Here is a 15,117-nt window from a genome sequence, read left to right as displayed (position 1 = left end):
TGGAATGGTCTTTACGGATGATCCTGCAGTTGTGTCCCACTGGGCTGGCTACTTTGAGCAGCTGTTTAAAGGTGATCCTTCGGCTAAGATGTTGGACATCTCTGGGTCCACGATTCTTGAGGTTGATCCTCCAGTTAACTGTGAATCATCCAATCACACTGAAATTGCACAAGTGGTGAACCAGCGGAGGGTAGGAAAGGCTGCAGGGATTTCTAATGTCCGCAGTGAACTTCTCCAGGCTGGTGATAAGGCTGTCCTCCTGTCATTGCAAGCAATCTTTGCTTCCATTTGGGAGATGGGTGTCATCTCAACTGACTGGAAAATGGGACTTATCCCTATCTGGAGTGATTGCCTGGATTGTTGCCACTGCAGGGAGATAACACTGCTCTTGGTGCCAGGTAAGAACCCTGCTAAGGTCATCCTCAGTAGATCTGTGATCACTTGCTCATCTACCAGTGACTCGAACATTCTGTTGTATGCCTAAGAAGTCTATCATTGACTGGATCCTGGCATTAAGGGTTCTCATCGAGCGCAAATGTGAATATCAGAAGAGTTTCTTTGAAGCCTTTGTTGATTTTCGTAAAGTGTTCAGCTCAGTTGATTGAGCTGCCCTGTGGGACATCCTGAGACTTCGTGGATTCCCCCGAAGATTGCTGGATATCATGCCTGGCCTGTACACTGGTGCTGTGAGTGCTGTGCACTCTTATGTTTTTTCCAATTGATCCTGGGGTTTGTCAGGGGTGTGTTCTGCTCCTACTCTTTTCATTGCTTGCATGGACTGGGTGTTGGGCAGGGTCGTGGGGTCCAGCGGCTGTGGGGCATCTATTGGTGAAGAAAGATCTTGGCTTTGCAGACAATGCTGTGATTTTCGCGGAGTCAATTGAGGCTCTGATAGGGGTTCTCCAGGGACTGAGCGAGGAGTCTGAGTGTCTGAGCTTGCTAGTGTCCTGATAAAAACCAACATCCTCTTGGGCACAGCTGTCAGCAGTGTGTCTGTCTGTTGGGAGAATGTCAACCTCATTGAGCGGTTTATTTACCTCGGCAGCAACATTCATGTCTCTGGTGACTCTTCCTATTAAGTTAGCAGATGGATTAGGAGAGAATATGGGATCATGAGGTCACTGGAAAGGGGTGTGTGGTGCTCCCAATATCTTTTGCAAAACGACAAAGGTCCAAGACTTTAGAGTTCTAGTGCTTCCTGGATAGTGTCCATGTCTTGCTATATGGTTACAAGACATGTACTCTATCCAAAGACCTGAGATGAAGACTGGACTCCTTCAGTACTGTGTCTCTTCTGAGAATCCTTGGGTACTGCTAGTTTGACTTTGTGTGGAACAAGCAGTTGCCCATGGAGTTCTAAACAAGGTACATTACCTGCATTGTGAGGGAGCCCGATTCTCATTGTTGAGAACCCAGCCAAGAGGACGCCCATGTAATACCTGGCTGCTCCAGATAGATGGTCATTTCTGGAGGGTGGGACTGGACCACATGTCTTTCTAGAGGGTTGCCAACAAGGATTCAGAGCTGTTTCTTTGTGTGGTGGCTTCAGCAATGCACTGTACCAATGCATGTTACCCAACCTGACCCTGACATGACCTAGGCAGGTGCAGTGGAAGTAAATATTTCAAACTGTATACGTACGTCATTGTTCTGGGAACATTATTGAGGTGTCTGCATTTCTCTTTTCTACCTAATGGATACAAACACCATGGTGGATAGCTTCTTGTATTTGGGATTTTGTTCAATAATAATACCTGTAAAGGTATCACTCATTTTGAATTTACAGTCTAAAGGGCAAGCTACACTACTTCTCCCAACTAGGCCAGTTATTAGGGGACAAGACTTGAATCGTCTGAAAAATTTCAAAAGTGTCCCTTCTGTTAGCATTGTAGCTCAGAGACTGACTTCCAGGGTCCTACATCTTTTGCTACACATTGTGTTGTATAAGGAATTGACAGCCAGTATAACAAAGCAAAAAATATTGTCAAGCTCCCCTGCTGCAAGTCATTTAAAATTGCCTAAAGAGAATCTGATGCAGCCACTGTAAAAAGTCTATGCTGTTTTAGTGGTTTAATCTCCAAATACCTTAAAATAGTAATACGACTTTAATTCATAGTTCTATGTACCTCTTTTTTTGATATCAAGTTCTGTCCTCTTTCTCTTTCCTTTATTTTCTTGCGCAGTTCTTCGATTTCAAAGTCTAGGTCATGATTTAAAAATATCTTTTCTATTTTTGTAATGAGTTCTTGGTCATCAGCATGCTGAAAATTGAATTGTTGCCATTTTGAGGTTTTGCTTCTCTGAACACTGTCACGGCCTATAGGCAAAGGTAAAGAGAGGTGTTACAGTTAGAATCTATTTATCACAAAAAAGTTCTTCACAAATGCCATGCCTCTTCTAAATCAAAACCATTTTCAGATTTTTTTTTTTTAGTTACAGTATACAGTCAAGAAGAGCCACACCCTTTCCTAGTAGGGACAGAACTAAGACAGGAACCATCCTGGATGTGATGCCAGTCATGTACACACCCAGATTTACTTATGCCAGGCATAATTAGAGTTAGCCTATTCATTTTTAAATGTAATCATAATACACAGGAAATACACATGGACACAGGGTGACATAAATAAAGTCAAGGAACCAACAGCAAAGGATGTGAAACAGGAGTGATAACTAGTGCTCCATTTTTCCACTTATAAAGAAAATCACCTTCTCAACAACTTGTAGCTTATCAAGGATATACATTCTAAATCGTTCATCTAAGGAAGGCTTGATAGTCCTGTCAAGACTAATCAAGTGGAAGAATGAGTTTTTTTGGTGGAACAAAGTACAAATTTAATAGCAAAATATAAAATATTGAAAAAAAAATATTTATCAAGACAAAAACTTGAATTAAGTAGAATCATTACTAAACATATCAGTAGGAGATCTTTTATCCTCCTACACCTTTGCTGGTTATGGTTGGAGGCAATTTAGAAGGCAGTCTTAGTGGTATGCATATAAATTAAAATCAAAGCTAAAGCAAATAATAATGATCATAATTTAAAAAATTGTAAAATTCGTGATATCTGTAAAATAAAGGTTTATATATATATATATATATATATATATATATATATATATATATATATATATATATATATATATATATATATATATATATATATATATATACACATACATACATACATACATACATACATACATACACACACATACTAGGGGGTTCGCTTCGCTTGCCAATGGGCCTGCACTATGCACCAGCCACTTTGTATCTCTGCCGCTCACGTTGTGAAGAGGGGGGCTGAATGAACCCCAAGGAGACACGATTGCTCCATGAAACCCCCACTTAAAAGGTGATACAATGGGAAACAAATACTGCTTTTATTTATCTCTTCTTTGCTTGATCAGCTGCTGGCTTGCTGCTGCCATACCGCATGATCTGCATCTCGCATGGCGCTTCAAACATTTAAAAGCCTCTGCAGCAGCTCTCCCACTCTTTATCTTTTATTTTACGGCTCAGGCGTGGTTAAATCTCTTGGCACAAAGGCTCGTCTCGCGTGACGCGAGTTCTTGATATTTTTTAGTTTATAATTTAAAAACGGAAAAAAGAATCACAAAGTTTAACAACACCATATTAAAGTTCAATAAATCCTAAAAAAAAAATGATACCAAACATATATATGGGGGTTTAAAAATAAGCCTGATTTAAAGTGTGACATAAAATCGTTGCACTTTTAGGCTTAGGATTTTATATATAGAGAGTAGATATATATGACAAACAAACACACAGATGGGCCTGTTTTATCTATAGGTTATATGCAGATGCTCAGGACTTATTTAAAAGCATAAAAATGTTTGCATACACAAAGCAAACACAAGGACTGATACAGTGGGAGTGAAAGTTGGCTAGACTTGGGTACTTCGTGCCCCAGCAGCACCAGTCTGTTGTTTCTTGTGCGCATTTGGCGCCAGCACCACATGCTGGAGTGTCTGGATTTTTAAAAATAATTTTGAACTGCGGCAAGACAAGCTCACAATAAGTCGGGCCAATTATAAATATGGTATATATTTATACACACACACATATATGATGGACATTAATAACAAAAAAAAAAGCCTCACTTAGAGGGTTATAAAATCTCTGGTCAAAAATTAAGTGATGGGTGGGCAGAGCCCATGTATAACATAACACTTGAAAATTGTATTTGTAAAAAACAAAAGCATATGTGTATACATAGACATCAATGATGACCAGAAAAAAACTTCAGATAATATTACAAAGAAAGACAAAAGAAGAAATCCCACTTAAATAATTCACTCATTATCTGCTACAGCAGTGTCCAATTAATCTTTAAGTCATGCAGGAGCTGGAGGATTTGATTACAATGAATCCTTTAATACAAAGCAAATTTTGGGGGTTAATGGAACAAGTTATTTAATAATAATAAGCCCCTGGTCCTGTTATTGAGTAGTTTCGCTAAACGTTCCTATGGATTTTTTGATCCACTGGAGATAATTAACACCCCTGAATCTTCTCAGCTATTTTTCCTTTTTTTATTTTTCTAAACATTTTATCAAAATAAGATATTCAATAATTTAAAAACATCCATGTTATCTGGTCCAAGATTGACCATCTTGTTATTTGCATCTCCTTGTTAATAACAAGAACATTTATTTATATAGGATACTGTCATACATAAAAATATCAAAGTGCTTTATAATAACTAAATAGAGTTACAAAAGAAAGTAAAATGCTTTCCACCAGATACAGTGCTATGGTTTTCCTCCCCATTTTTAAAGACCTGTAGGGTAGGCTAATTGGTGAGTTCAAATTGGTCGTATGGGCGAGTACATTAGTGGCTCCCATAATAAACTTACATCTCATCTAGGGTTAATTTCTCATTTTTTTTTCTTAGCACCTAGAACCTTGAATTGGATAAAGTGATTCTGACAATGTAATGTTATGAATGCAATGTAAGGAAACACCGTCACAGATTGCTATGTAACACTGTTAGAAGCTTTATGGCATGTTAACAAATTTTGTTGTTGGCAAACTCCAAAAACACTGAATAAGTAAAATATAAATTATATGTATATGGATAATTGCAAAAAAGTGAAAAACGTTTTTTGAGAGAGGTAAGCACGGATACCTAAAGTGTGCCTGAAATAAAAGGTGAAATGGTGAAGCGATATTTTTCTGCAAACCTCATTGTTACTAAGCTTTTAACTGTGTTATGACAGTTCTTACTCCTCCAGTGAGTATAACTAATTAAACGATGGAGAAAACATTTGGTCAGTGGCCCTTGAGAAAAGTGATAACAGTACCTGTCTGAAGCTGAACATCTTCCAAATATTTGCACAGAGGTACATAAGACACTCCTACTCCGCGGGTATCTTTAAAACGCTTAATGAGAACTTGAATAGCTCTGCTTGATAACTGAATTTGATGCTCCTCCAGGACAGACCTTGGAAAAATAGGACATAAAGTGTAGGGAACAGAAAACAATACAAAAATTAAAGACCACAGCTCATTTATTTTACAAAGGACATGGCATAACCTGAAGAGCAATGTTCATGCAAGACACTCCAAAAATATCTATTTAATATACCATGAATGACAGGCTAAATTCTCTTAAAAAAAAAACTCTGTATGGTACTGATATTTATAGAGAACATTAGGATGACGTTATTCTTGATATGATCTCAAGTCGCTGAGTCATTTTAAAACTGAAAATATATTTTCCATAAAAAATGTTTTATCAGTGTGTTCGGTATAGCAATAAATATGTATAATGCATTCAAATTAGTTTTGAAATACTGTATATTAGGATTTTGATGAAGATCACATTTCATTTTAGTTCAGATTAATGCCAAAGTAAATTTAATTTTAAATGATATGCAATTTTTTTACTCAATACATTTTTAAATCTAAATTGACTGACAATGTAGTTATTCCTACAACACAATAGAATAAACTTTCTCTTACCCACCAAACAGTACAAATAAAACACTATTATGTTCACTGAAATACTTTTTAAAGAATGCTGATCACTTTTAATTACCTATTTAAAATTGTATGAATGCCAAAACTGCATACAGTATCTTTGTACGGTGAATGAAAGCGAAATCAAGGACAATGATGAGCAAAATTTGATGGTAAGGCTATTCAGTTTGTTCTTGGCAGTAAGGCTGAATATTTGATATTCACGGACCACTAATTAAAAAGAACAGAATTTGGGGGGGAGGATGCAATGGCTTATGCTGTTGTTGCCTCACAGCTCTCTGTATAGCTCTGTTCTTCATTTGCTTGACTTTCTCTAAATCTCTCCTTAAAACCTCCATTTTTTTTCTGCCTACTCATGAACTACCTCTTCTCTGCAGGCAAACTAGAAAGCTTCATTTATTACAAGGTTTTTCTCCTTTGCAAGGAATAGGTTTACACTAACCATGTGCATATGGTCTAGTCTGCTCATGTTCAGTTTTCACTTCTTCTAACAGTAAAATAAAATTGCTTAACAATTCTACCATTTAGCTCTGGTTTGGATTTCTAACATCTTCTTCTGATCTTGTCTGCCTTGGATTTCTTATGCTTTTGTTTTACACCCCCGGCATCTATCCCTTGTGTTACCTGCAGGACTCCACTTGTTATCCTCAATCTGTTAATTTTTAGTTCCTTGCCAAGCCCTCTAAACTGCATACAGTATGTACCCTGATTTTACAAATTACATAGGATAATTATTCTGAAGGATCATAGGAAAGACTCATTCATTTTTGCTATACCTGCTACTTTCAGGCTAACGTGGTTGAGAATCGTTTTTGTAAATTAAAAATTTCCTAACACATGTAAAACCGAGAAATTATCCATCCATCCATCCATCCTCCTAACTAAAGGGTCACGGGGGTCTGCTGGAGCCAATCACAGCCAACAAAGGGCACAAGGCAGGAAACAAACCCCAGGCAGGGCGGCAGCCTACCGCAGGGCACCAAGAAATGATATGTTATTAAAATATTAGGAAAATACTGTGCGTATTGTGTAAGTATTTAAAGCCCTAAGGTAATCTCTTTTGTATTGTCACATTATCTTGACTATAGTTCATTCATATTGCACTGACAAAGAAACGTACAAACACACTGCAAACTGAAGTCAATACGAATAAAATTAATTTACACAAGAGCAAATAAATCTTAGCTACTAATTTTTGTAAATAATCCATCCCAAGTTCTAAAACTAAGACAGGAAATGGTAACAATGGGCCTAAAGGTCACAGTGGTTGCGATGGCAATGACTGATGGCACAGTGGTTAGCACTGCTGCCCCTTGGACATCCTGGGTCTGAATCACACCAGAGGTCATTGTCTATATGTATAGCTTTCATGTTTTCCATGTGGCTGTTTGGTTTGTATCAAGTACGGTCAGTGGGTCCTGCGATAGACCTTGTCTTGAACATTTTCTTGCCTTGTGCCTGATGCTGACAGTATAGTCTCCAACAACCCACCACACAAAAAAAATGTGTTTAGAACATAAATTAATGGGTTGTAGTTTTTATATTTGCCGAGTTTAGCTTTATTTACCTACTCTTCTTAGTCTCCCAGGTGCACACCTAGCTTTCTGTAAATGGTTTCTTCTTACAGTTGCAATGAGATTTGGTCTCGCTCTAAATATGAGAAGAGCAATCATCAGACACTAAGGATCCTAGATCTGGACCTGCTCCATCACTTCACACATCACCATCTGCCACAGTCTGTTTACACCTGGCCAGCCTTCTCAACCCACAAGAATGGTTCGGTAACCAGCCAGTTTTAAATCTCAGGGCCATTCTTTGGACGAAAGAACTGTGTGGCTTTAAAATTTCATTTTTTTTTTTAGGATTTGCATCATGCTGCAATTTTTTGCTAACCTTCACTCCAAACCACGAGCATTATGTATATTTGTAATATGCTGCTTTCAAATGTTTTTTTTTCTTTTGGGTGTAGTGTACTGGACTGCTACATATTTTGTGTTGCATTATAACGGGAAGAACACCATATACTGTAAATGTTTTTCCTTCCAAGGAGACAAACAGTTTTATCAAGCTACTAGTAGCCCATTGCAGGTGTGCCTGCAAATATCCGAAAATTGACATGCCACCTTTCCTCTCTATTTACTTGATATACTTGTCTATTTCAGACACTATCTCTTTTTTTTATCTATGTGGCAATGGAAATGAGCTAATTGCTTTCCTTTTTTACAGGTCTGTTGCTTGACATTTTTAAATATTTTGAGGTTTTCCTTACATTTGTTACATTGATTTGTGGATAGCCCACCCATCCATTTTGTAACCTGGTTAATTCACTTCATTCAATTCAATTCACTTGATGTTTTCACCATCACAGACAAATTTGCATCATGAAATGCACCCAGCAGTAAAAATCACACTAAAACCTGTATTGGATAAGTCCGGTGAAGGAATTATGACCCCATGTAAAAATTGGAATAGCTATAGAAGAAGCAGCAGAATAAACACATTTATAGTAAATAAGAATTCTTCAAGTGCTCCCACATAAGCGCCTGACTAGTAGCCTGTCTTTTGGGGTACAATATTATAGGCACATTTATAATAACTAAGAATCGTGTAAGAGCTTCTAAATAACTGCCTTCACTTTCTTAAAGGATGTACTATAACAGACTGCATGCAATCCTCTTCTAATATGTTCCCAAAACTGGAATATGGCATATGAAACATGATGAAAGAATAATAGTCATTAACATAACAATACCAAAATAATGAGAGACAGCAAACCTGTCCTGATTCCCAAAGCTGTAAATGTTACCTTAATTAGGCTAATCCTAGGAGTTGCATTATTGCTTCTGCAAGTCATGGCTGACATTGTTATTGACCAGTAGATGTCACTAAAACTCAGTGTTTTAAATACCTACCAAAAGCGAAACACTGGAGAAATGGGGCATCTAAAAGATACCTAGAAGCTGATTACGCAAAATTTATTCTTTTCCTTTAGTTTTCCCAACAACCTATAGCCATGTCAAGTTTCACAGCTGTGGTCCATCTGACAGTGTACCAAAAATGCGTGACAGACAGACAGATACTTCAGAATTATTATATGATATTCACATACACTTACATGAAATTAAAAACAGAAATTGAGCGTGTGTCCAGGTCAGCAAGATGCTCCATTCCCATTTTCAAAGCTCGTAATCTCTGTCGGCTGCAGGAAGCCAAAGAGCCCAGCAAAAGGTCAAGAAGCTGCTCGTCTGGGTTCTTGTTTTGTTGTTTCCTGCAGCATGCTTTATGTTCTACTGCTATATTAACAAAAGACATGGTTGGAGAAAAGAGTACAGGATAAATTAATACATATCAAAAAATAGCAAAAAAAAAAAAAAGAAAAAAACATATAAATGAACAATTGTTATGGAAGATAGTTATCAGAAGTAACATTGTTACATAATCACATCCTAGTACTTCCAAGATGGCCACCAACTCAACTCAACTCCCATTGTTAAAATCTTGGGATTGAGGGCCTCAACCACTGCCTCTGCAATTCAAGCAGCACTTCAATACTAAAATATCAATATTGGCTTTAAATTGTTCAGCTAAATGGATTCACACAAAAACAAAATTACGAAACACAGAGTCAAATAATAAATTAGCACCAATATATCTGGTTAAAAGAAGAGGTTTATAGTTCTTTACATTTTGTTAATTTGGGTTACAGGAGCTTATCGTTTATTTACCTTTCTGTTTAGAATGGAGCATCTCATTAGAGAAACTTCTTAAAACCTATGATAGGAAAATATAAGGATGTAAATGCAGCCTATTCCCAGAAAAAAAGACTTTAATGTGATAATTCAGTCACCATTAAAAGAGTCAAGGTTCATTATAGATTTACATGATATAACCATTTGACATAATACAATCTTAATAACAGAGGAGACACTTTATTAGATACACCTGCCCCTCATGTGTAGTTCACTGCTCCATCACTAGTAATATAACATGCACTGGCAGGAACAAGTCAATACTGTCTATACTGCATTGGTGTAATGCACAAAAGTGTCTCATTGCTTTATTTGCTAATCGGTCCATGTTTAATACTTGACATTTGATAATAGGCTGATGTCTGTAGTACTAGGGTATTGTACACATCCTGTAATTACATCTTGCCTGAGGAAGGGGCCTGAGTTGCCTCGAAAGCTTGCATATTGTAATCTTTTTAGTTAGCCAATAAAAGCTGTCATTTTGCTTGACTTCTTACTATAATAGGTTGATGTGAAACTGTCAGTTTTGTATTTGTCACTTTAATATGCACAATGAGTTGAAGATGAAATTGGAATATAATTTGTCATACCTTGTCACACATAGCTTAAGGTACTGGCTGCAGTACGTTAAGCAACCTAAACACATGGCACTGCTTCCAGGAAAATGACAATCCATTCACTATACAATCATCTCCACAATCTACTCAAATTAATCAACAAGTAATGTGATTTTTAAATTAGAGATCCACATTTAGCAAACGTGCAGCCTGCAGTGTGGCATACCGGTTAAGGCTTTGGACTTCAAACCCCAAAGTGTGGGGTGAAGTCACTTCACCTGCCTGTGCTGCAATTGCAAAAACAAAAGAAAATTATCAAATTGTATCTCATGTTACCTTGGACAAAAGCATCAAACAAGAAATTAAATGTAAACTATGGAACACGTTGTAGAACATGGACCAATCAATATATCCCTGCGCTGTTCATTGACTACTGTTAACCTTTTTTATGAAGTTAAAAATATGCACTCAAGCTTGTAAACCTGTGCTACGAACTACATCACTCAGACCTCTGTATGTAAAGAGAATATGTTGATTGACGTGTAAATGTTAGTGTGCATAAGCAAATACACTAACTTCATTCTTTTGCTTTGTTTTAATAGCAACTTTTGATTCATAAAATGGTTCTTTATTCAAAGGATCCACTGCAATAGTCAACTTGTTGAGTCCGTGCCTCAAACAATTCATGCAGTTACAAAGGCAAATGAGAAAATGACAAGGTAGTAGATGCATATACAGTGCATCCGGAAAGTATTCACAGCACATCACTTTTCCACATTTTGTTGTTACAGCCTTATTCCAAAATGGATTAAATTTATTTTTTTCCTAAGAATTCTACACACAACACTCTATAATGACAACGTGAAAAAACTTTACTTGAGGTTTTTGCAAATTTACAGCCTTTGCTCAATACTTTGTCGATGCACCTTTGGCAGCAATTACAGCCTCAAATCTTTTTGAATATGATGCCACAAGCTTGGCACACCTATCATTGGCCAGTTTCGCCCATTCCTCTTTGCAGCACCTCCCAAGCTCCATCAGGTTGGATGGGAAGCGTCAGTGCACAGCCATTTTAAGATCTCTCCAGAGATGTTCAATCAGATTCAAGTCTGGGCTCTGGCTGGGCCACTCAAGGACATTCACAGAGTTGTCCTGAAGCCACTCCTTTGATATCTTGGCTGTGTGCTTAGGGTCGTTGTCCTGCTGAAAGATGAGCCGTCGCCCCAGTCTGAGGTCAAGAGCGCTCTGGAGCAGGTTTTCATCCAGGATGTCTCTGTATATTGCTGCAGTCATCTTTCCCTTTATCCTGACTAGTCTCCCAGTTCCTGCCGCTGAAAAACATCCCCACAGCATGATGCTGCCACCACCATGCATCACTGTAGGGATGGTATTGGCCTGGTGATGAGCGGTGCCGAGTTTCCTCCAAACGTGAAGCCTGGCATTCACACCAAAGAGTTCGATCTTTGTCTCATCAGACCAAAGAATTTTGTTTCTCATGGCCTGAGAGTCCTTCAGGTGCCTTTTGGAAAACTCCAGGCGGGCTGCCATGTGCCTTTTACTAAGGAGTGGCTTCTGTCTGGCCAATCTACCATACAGGCCTGATTGGTGGATTGCAGCAGAGATGGTTGTCGTTCTGGAAGGTTCTCCTCTCTCTACAGAGGACCTCTGGAGCTCTGACAGAGTGACCACCGGGTTCTTGGTCACCTTCCTGACTAAGGCCCTTCTCCCCCGAGATTGCTCAGTTAAGATGGCCGGCCAGCTCTAGGAAGAGTCGTGGTGGTTTTGAACTTCTTCCACTTATGGATGATGGAGGCCACTGTGCTCATTGGGACCTTCAAAGCAGCAGAAATTTTTCTGTAACCTTCCCCAGATTTGTGCCTCGAGACAATCCTGTCTCGGAGGTCTACAGACAATTCCTTTGACTTCATGCTTGGTTTGTGCTCTCACATGAACTGTCAACTGTGGGACCATCTATAGACTGGTGTGTGCCTTTCCAAATCAGGTCACATCAACTGAATTTACCACAGGTGGACTCCAGTTAACATCTCAAGGATGATCAGGGGAAACAGGATGCACCTGAGCTCAATTTGGAGCTTCATGGCAAAGGCTGTGAACAATTATGTACATGCGCTTTCTCATTTTTTTTATTTTTAATAAATTTGCAAAAACCTCAAGTAAACTTTTTTCACGTTGTCATTATGGGATGTTGTGTGTAGAATTCTGAGGAAAAAAATGAATTTAATCCATTTTGGAATAAGGCTGTAACATAACAAAATGTGGAAAAAGTGATGTGCTGTGAATACTTTCCAGATGCACTGTAATTAATAAAGTGGCTACTCGCCACATGCATGGGGTTTATAATTTTCAAAAACATATTAACCATGTCGATAATATTCTTAGCATTCTTTCTATTCTTTAATAAAATATAACTAACTTATACAATAAAGAAAACAATAATACAGTACTTTATATTCTGAATCATTAGATTCTTCTGCTGCTTGTGGTATACTGGCTGACTCCCATTTCTGATAAAAGGCTGAGTCGTCTGCTGTGAATGAAGGCCTAGAAAAAGAGCACAGTTCACAACAAAATTGAAACATTCATTAATACATAAAAAAATCTGTCAGGTTTGTTTCTGGTAATATTTTACCTTTGGATTATTTTCTTCATATGAATGCAAAAATCATCTTACATCACATATCCCACAGACACCAGACATACATACAGTACATACATAAGAAATCTGACAAATGAAAGGAGACTATTCAGTCCATCAAGATAATTTATTTAGATATTAAAGAGGATGGGTGACAGTAGACATGCTGGACTCCAATCATTGTTTTGAATCAGACCCCCAATATAATCATTGTTGAGGACTGCACTGGTAGGTTGTACTTCCTCATAGTTGCCCATAAGATGGCATGCCAAATCCCATCAGAAGCCTTCTTAATGTCCTCAAAGACATGGTAAAGATGCTGATGGAGCTGCAGATATTTCTCAAAAATTTCATTTTTGCTTGTGAAAATGCATAAAACTTTTTAAAATCTACCTTAATCAATTAATCTGATTTTTTTTAAAATGTTTAAAAAAATAACTTCAGCTAAGAAAATATGAAAATCTATGTCCTCTCAGATAGTTAGAATCTCACTTTACAGTTTAATTGCAAGACTGAGGAGCTCAGTCAAACACATTAAAACAATGAAAATGCAACAATAGCCTCCAGCTGTAATCATTGTAAAGGTGTAATAGGAAAAACAGTAAATGAAATGAATGTTCCAGTGTTTTCAAATTAATTTATTTGAAGCATTCTTACAAAATATGGTTAGAATGAAACAATAGCATTTGCACATTAATGGGAATGAATTTAGAGTGTCAAATAACAATACCCTTCTTGTAGAAAATGGACCTGAAATGCCTTATAAAACATTAAAAAGATTTAATGAGCTTATGACCCGTTTTGCCATTTTGCAGGAAATTACCTTTAATGTTTTGGCATACTGTATACTTGTGTTAAATCATAATTAAATGAAAGACATTTATTTTATATTCTTTTTGTGAACCGAATTAATCATATTCAGGATCACAGTTAGAATACAGGAACAAATACTACCAACAGGGCATACTGTACACACCCACACACCCAGACCTATTCAGATATGACAAGGTTTAGAGTTACCAATAAATCTAACCTGTAGCCCTTTGGGTTGTGGAGTAAACACTGAAGTGCCCAGAGAAAAACCCATATTGACATAAAAAGAACACCCACACTCTACATACTTTATTTAGATAGTAATTATGTAGGCCATGATTTGATCTGGGTCTGTTGGAGCTATAAGGCAGGACTCAAAATTAATATTAAACACATAAAAAGTAGCCTTCAAAACAAATATTAATTTAGAATATGTAAATAATATAATACAGACAGATGGCCATTTGGTACAGATTAATCATTATAAAAGTAGTATGGAAATTTAACATTCATATTCTTGAAGTGCTATTTTTTCATTTGCAAACTTTGAACAAAATAAAGAGGCTAGTAATCTAATTGACAGATTTGCATAATGTTATAGGTAATCGCTTTATAAAATTATTTCTGATGGCACAGGCAAACAAAGGCATTACTGTATAAACTACAAATTGAATGATAAAGCTCTTTTATTTCAGTAAAAACTGCTGATACAATCTATTCACTAATGCAATATTTTACAACATAGCATTCTCTAAACTACTTAATCCATTGTTGAATTACAGAGGGTCAGAGCCAATCCCAATACCAATGTGAAAAGGACAGCAGCAACACTTGATGGGCTGTCAGTCCATCATAGGGCCCACTCAGCAATATATCCACATCATATATGACCAGTTTGATATGGATATGGTAGGAAGAGTTTAGTAACCAGTGAAAAACCCACAAAAACATGGGAGGAATGTGTAGATGACACAGACACCTACTGGCATAACGTTTTGAACACAAGATGACAGATCCAAGAGAGGAGGAATGATGGCTAATCACAGTGCTACCTATGCTATTGTGTTAGTTATGGAAATATTAAACTCTCCATGTATATTTCCAAAACACAGAATATTATATAAATATGCTATAAATATATTAGATATCACTGAGAATAATGTGACAATTATAAAAGGTTAAATGTACTGATATTCTTTAGTTAAGGTTTTTTTTTTAATAACTTTATATAGCCTGCTGTGTTAATTGTTTGTGCATCAATACATTGAGGGTGCCGCTTTCATTTCTATTTTTCAATCATAAAAAGTGCACACTTAAGAAGCGGGAAAAAATTGC

The 15,117-nt window shown here is 37.1% G+C and overlaps 1 protein-coding gene across 1 annotated transcript in view; it reads right to left on the bottom strand.

Annotated features, from left to right (window-relative positions):
* Nucleotides 1–12,919, bottom strand: part of LOC120540499 (echinoderm microtubule-associated protein-like 4) — an 85,239-nt gene extending 72,320 nt beyond the window's left edge. Inside the window, exons 1-5 of the mRNA XM_039771339.1 lie at nucleotides 12,779–12,919; nucleotides 9,733–9,778; nucleotides 9,123–9,300; nucleotides 5,329–5,468; nucleotides 2,127–2,317 (exon numbers count right to left, since the gene is read on the bottom strand). Coding sequence (XP_039627273.1) covers nucleotides 2,127–2,317; nucleotides 5,329–5,468; nucleotides 9,123–9,300; nucleotides 9,733–9,778; nucleotides 12,779–12,913 — 690 coding nt within the window. The 5' untranslated portion in view covers nucleotides 12,914–12,919. The remainder of the gene's footprint in view (nucleotides 1–2,126; nucleotides 2,318–5,328; nucleotides 5,469–9,122; nucleotides 9,301–9,732; nucleotides 9,779–12,778) is intronic.
* Between the last annotated feature and the right edge of the window lie 2,198 nt (nucleotides 12,920–15,117).

This window comes from Polypterus senegalus, chromosome 12 (genome assembly GCF_016835505.1).
Source record: "Polypterus senegalus isolate Bchr_013 chromosome 12, ASM1683550v1, whole genome shotgun sequence".
Classification (NCBI taxonomy): Eukaryota; Metazoa; Chordata; class Cladistia; order Polypteriformes; family Polypteridae; genus Polypterus; species Polypterus senegalus.
This window is presented reverse-complemented; position numbering and strand designations above follow the sequence as displayed.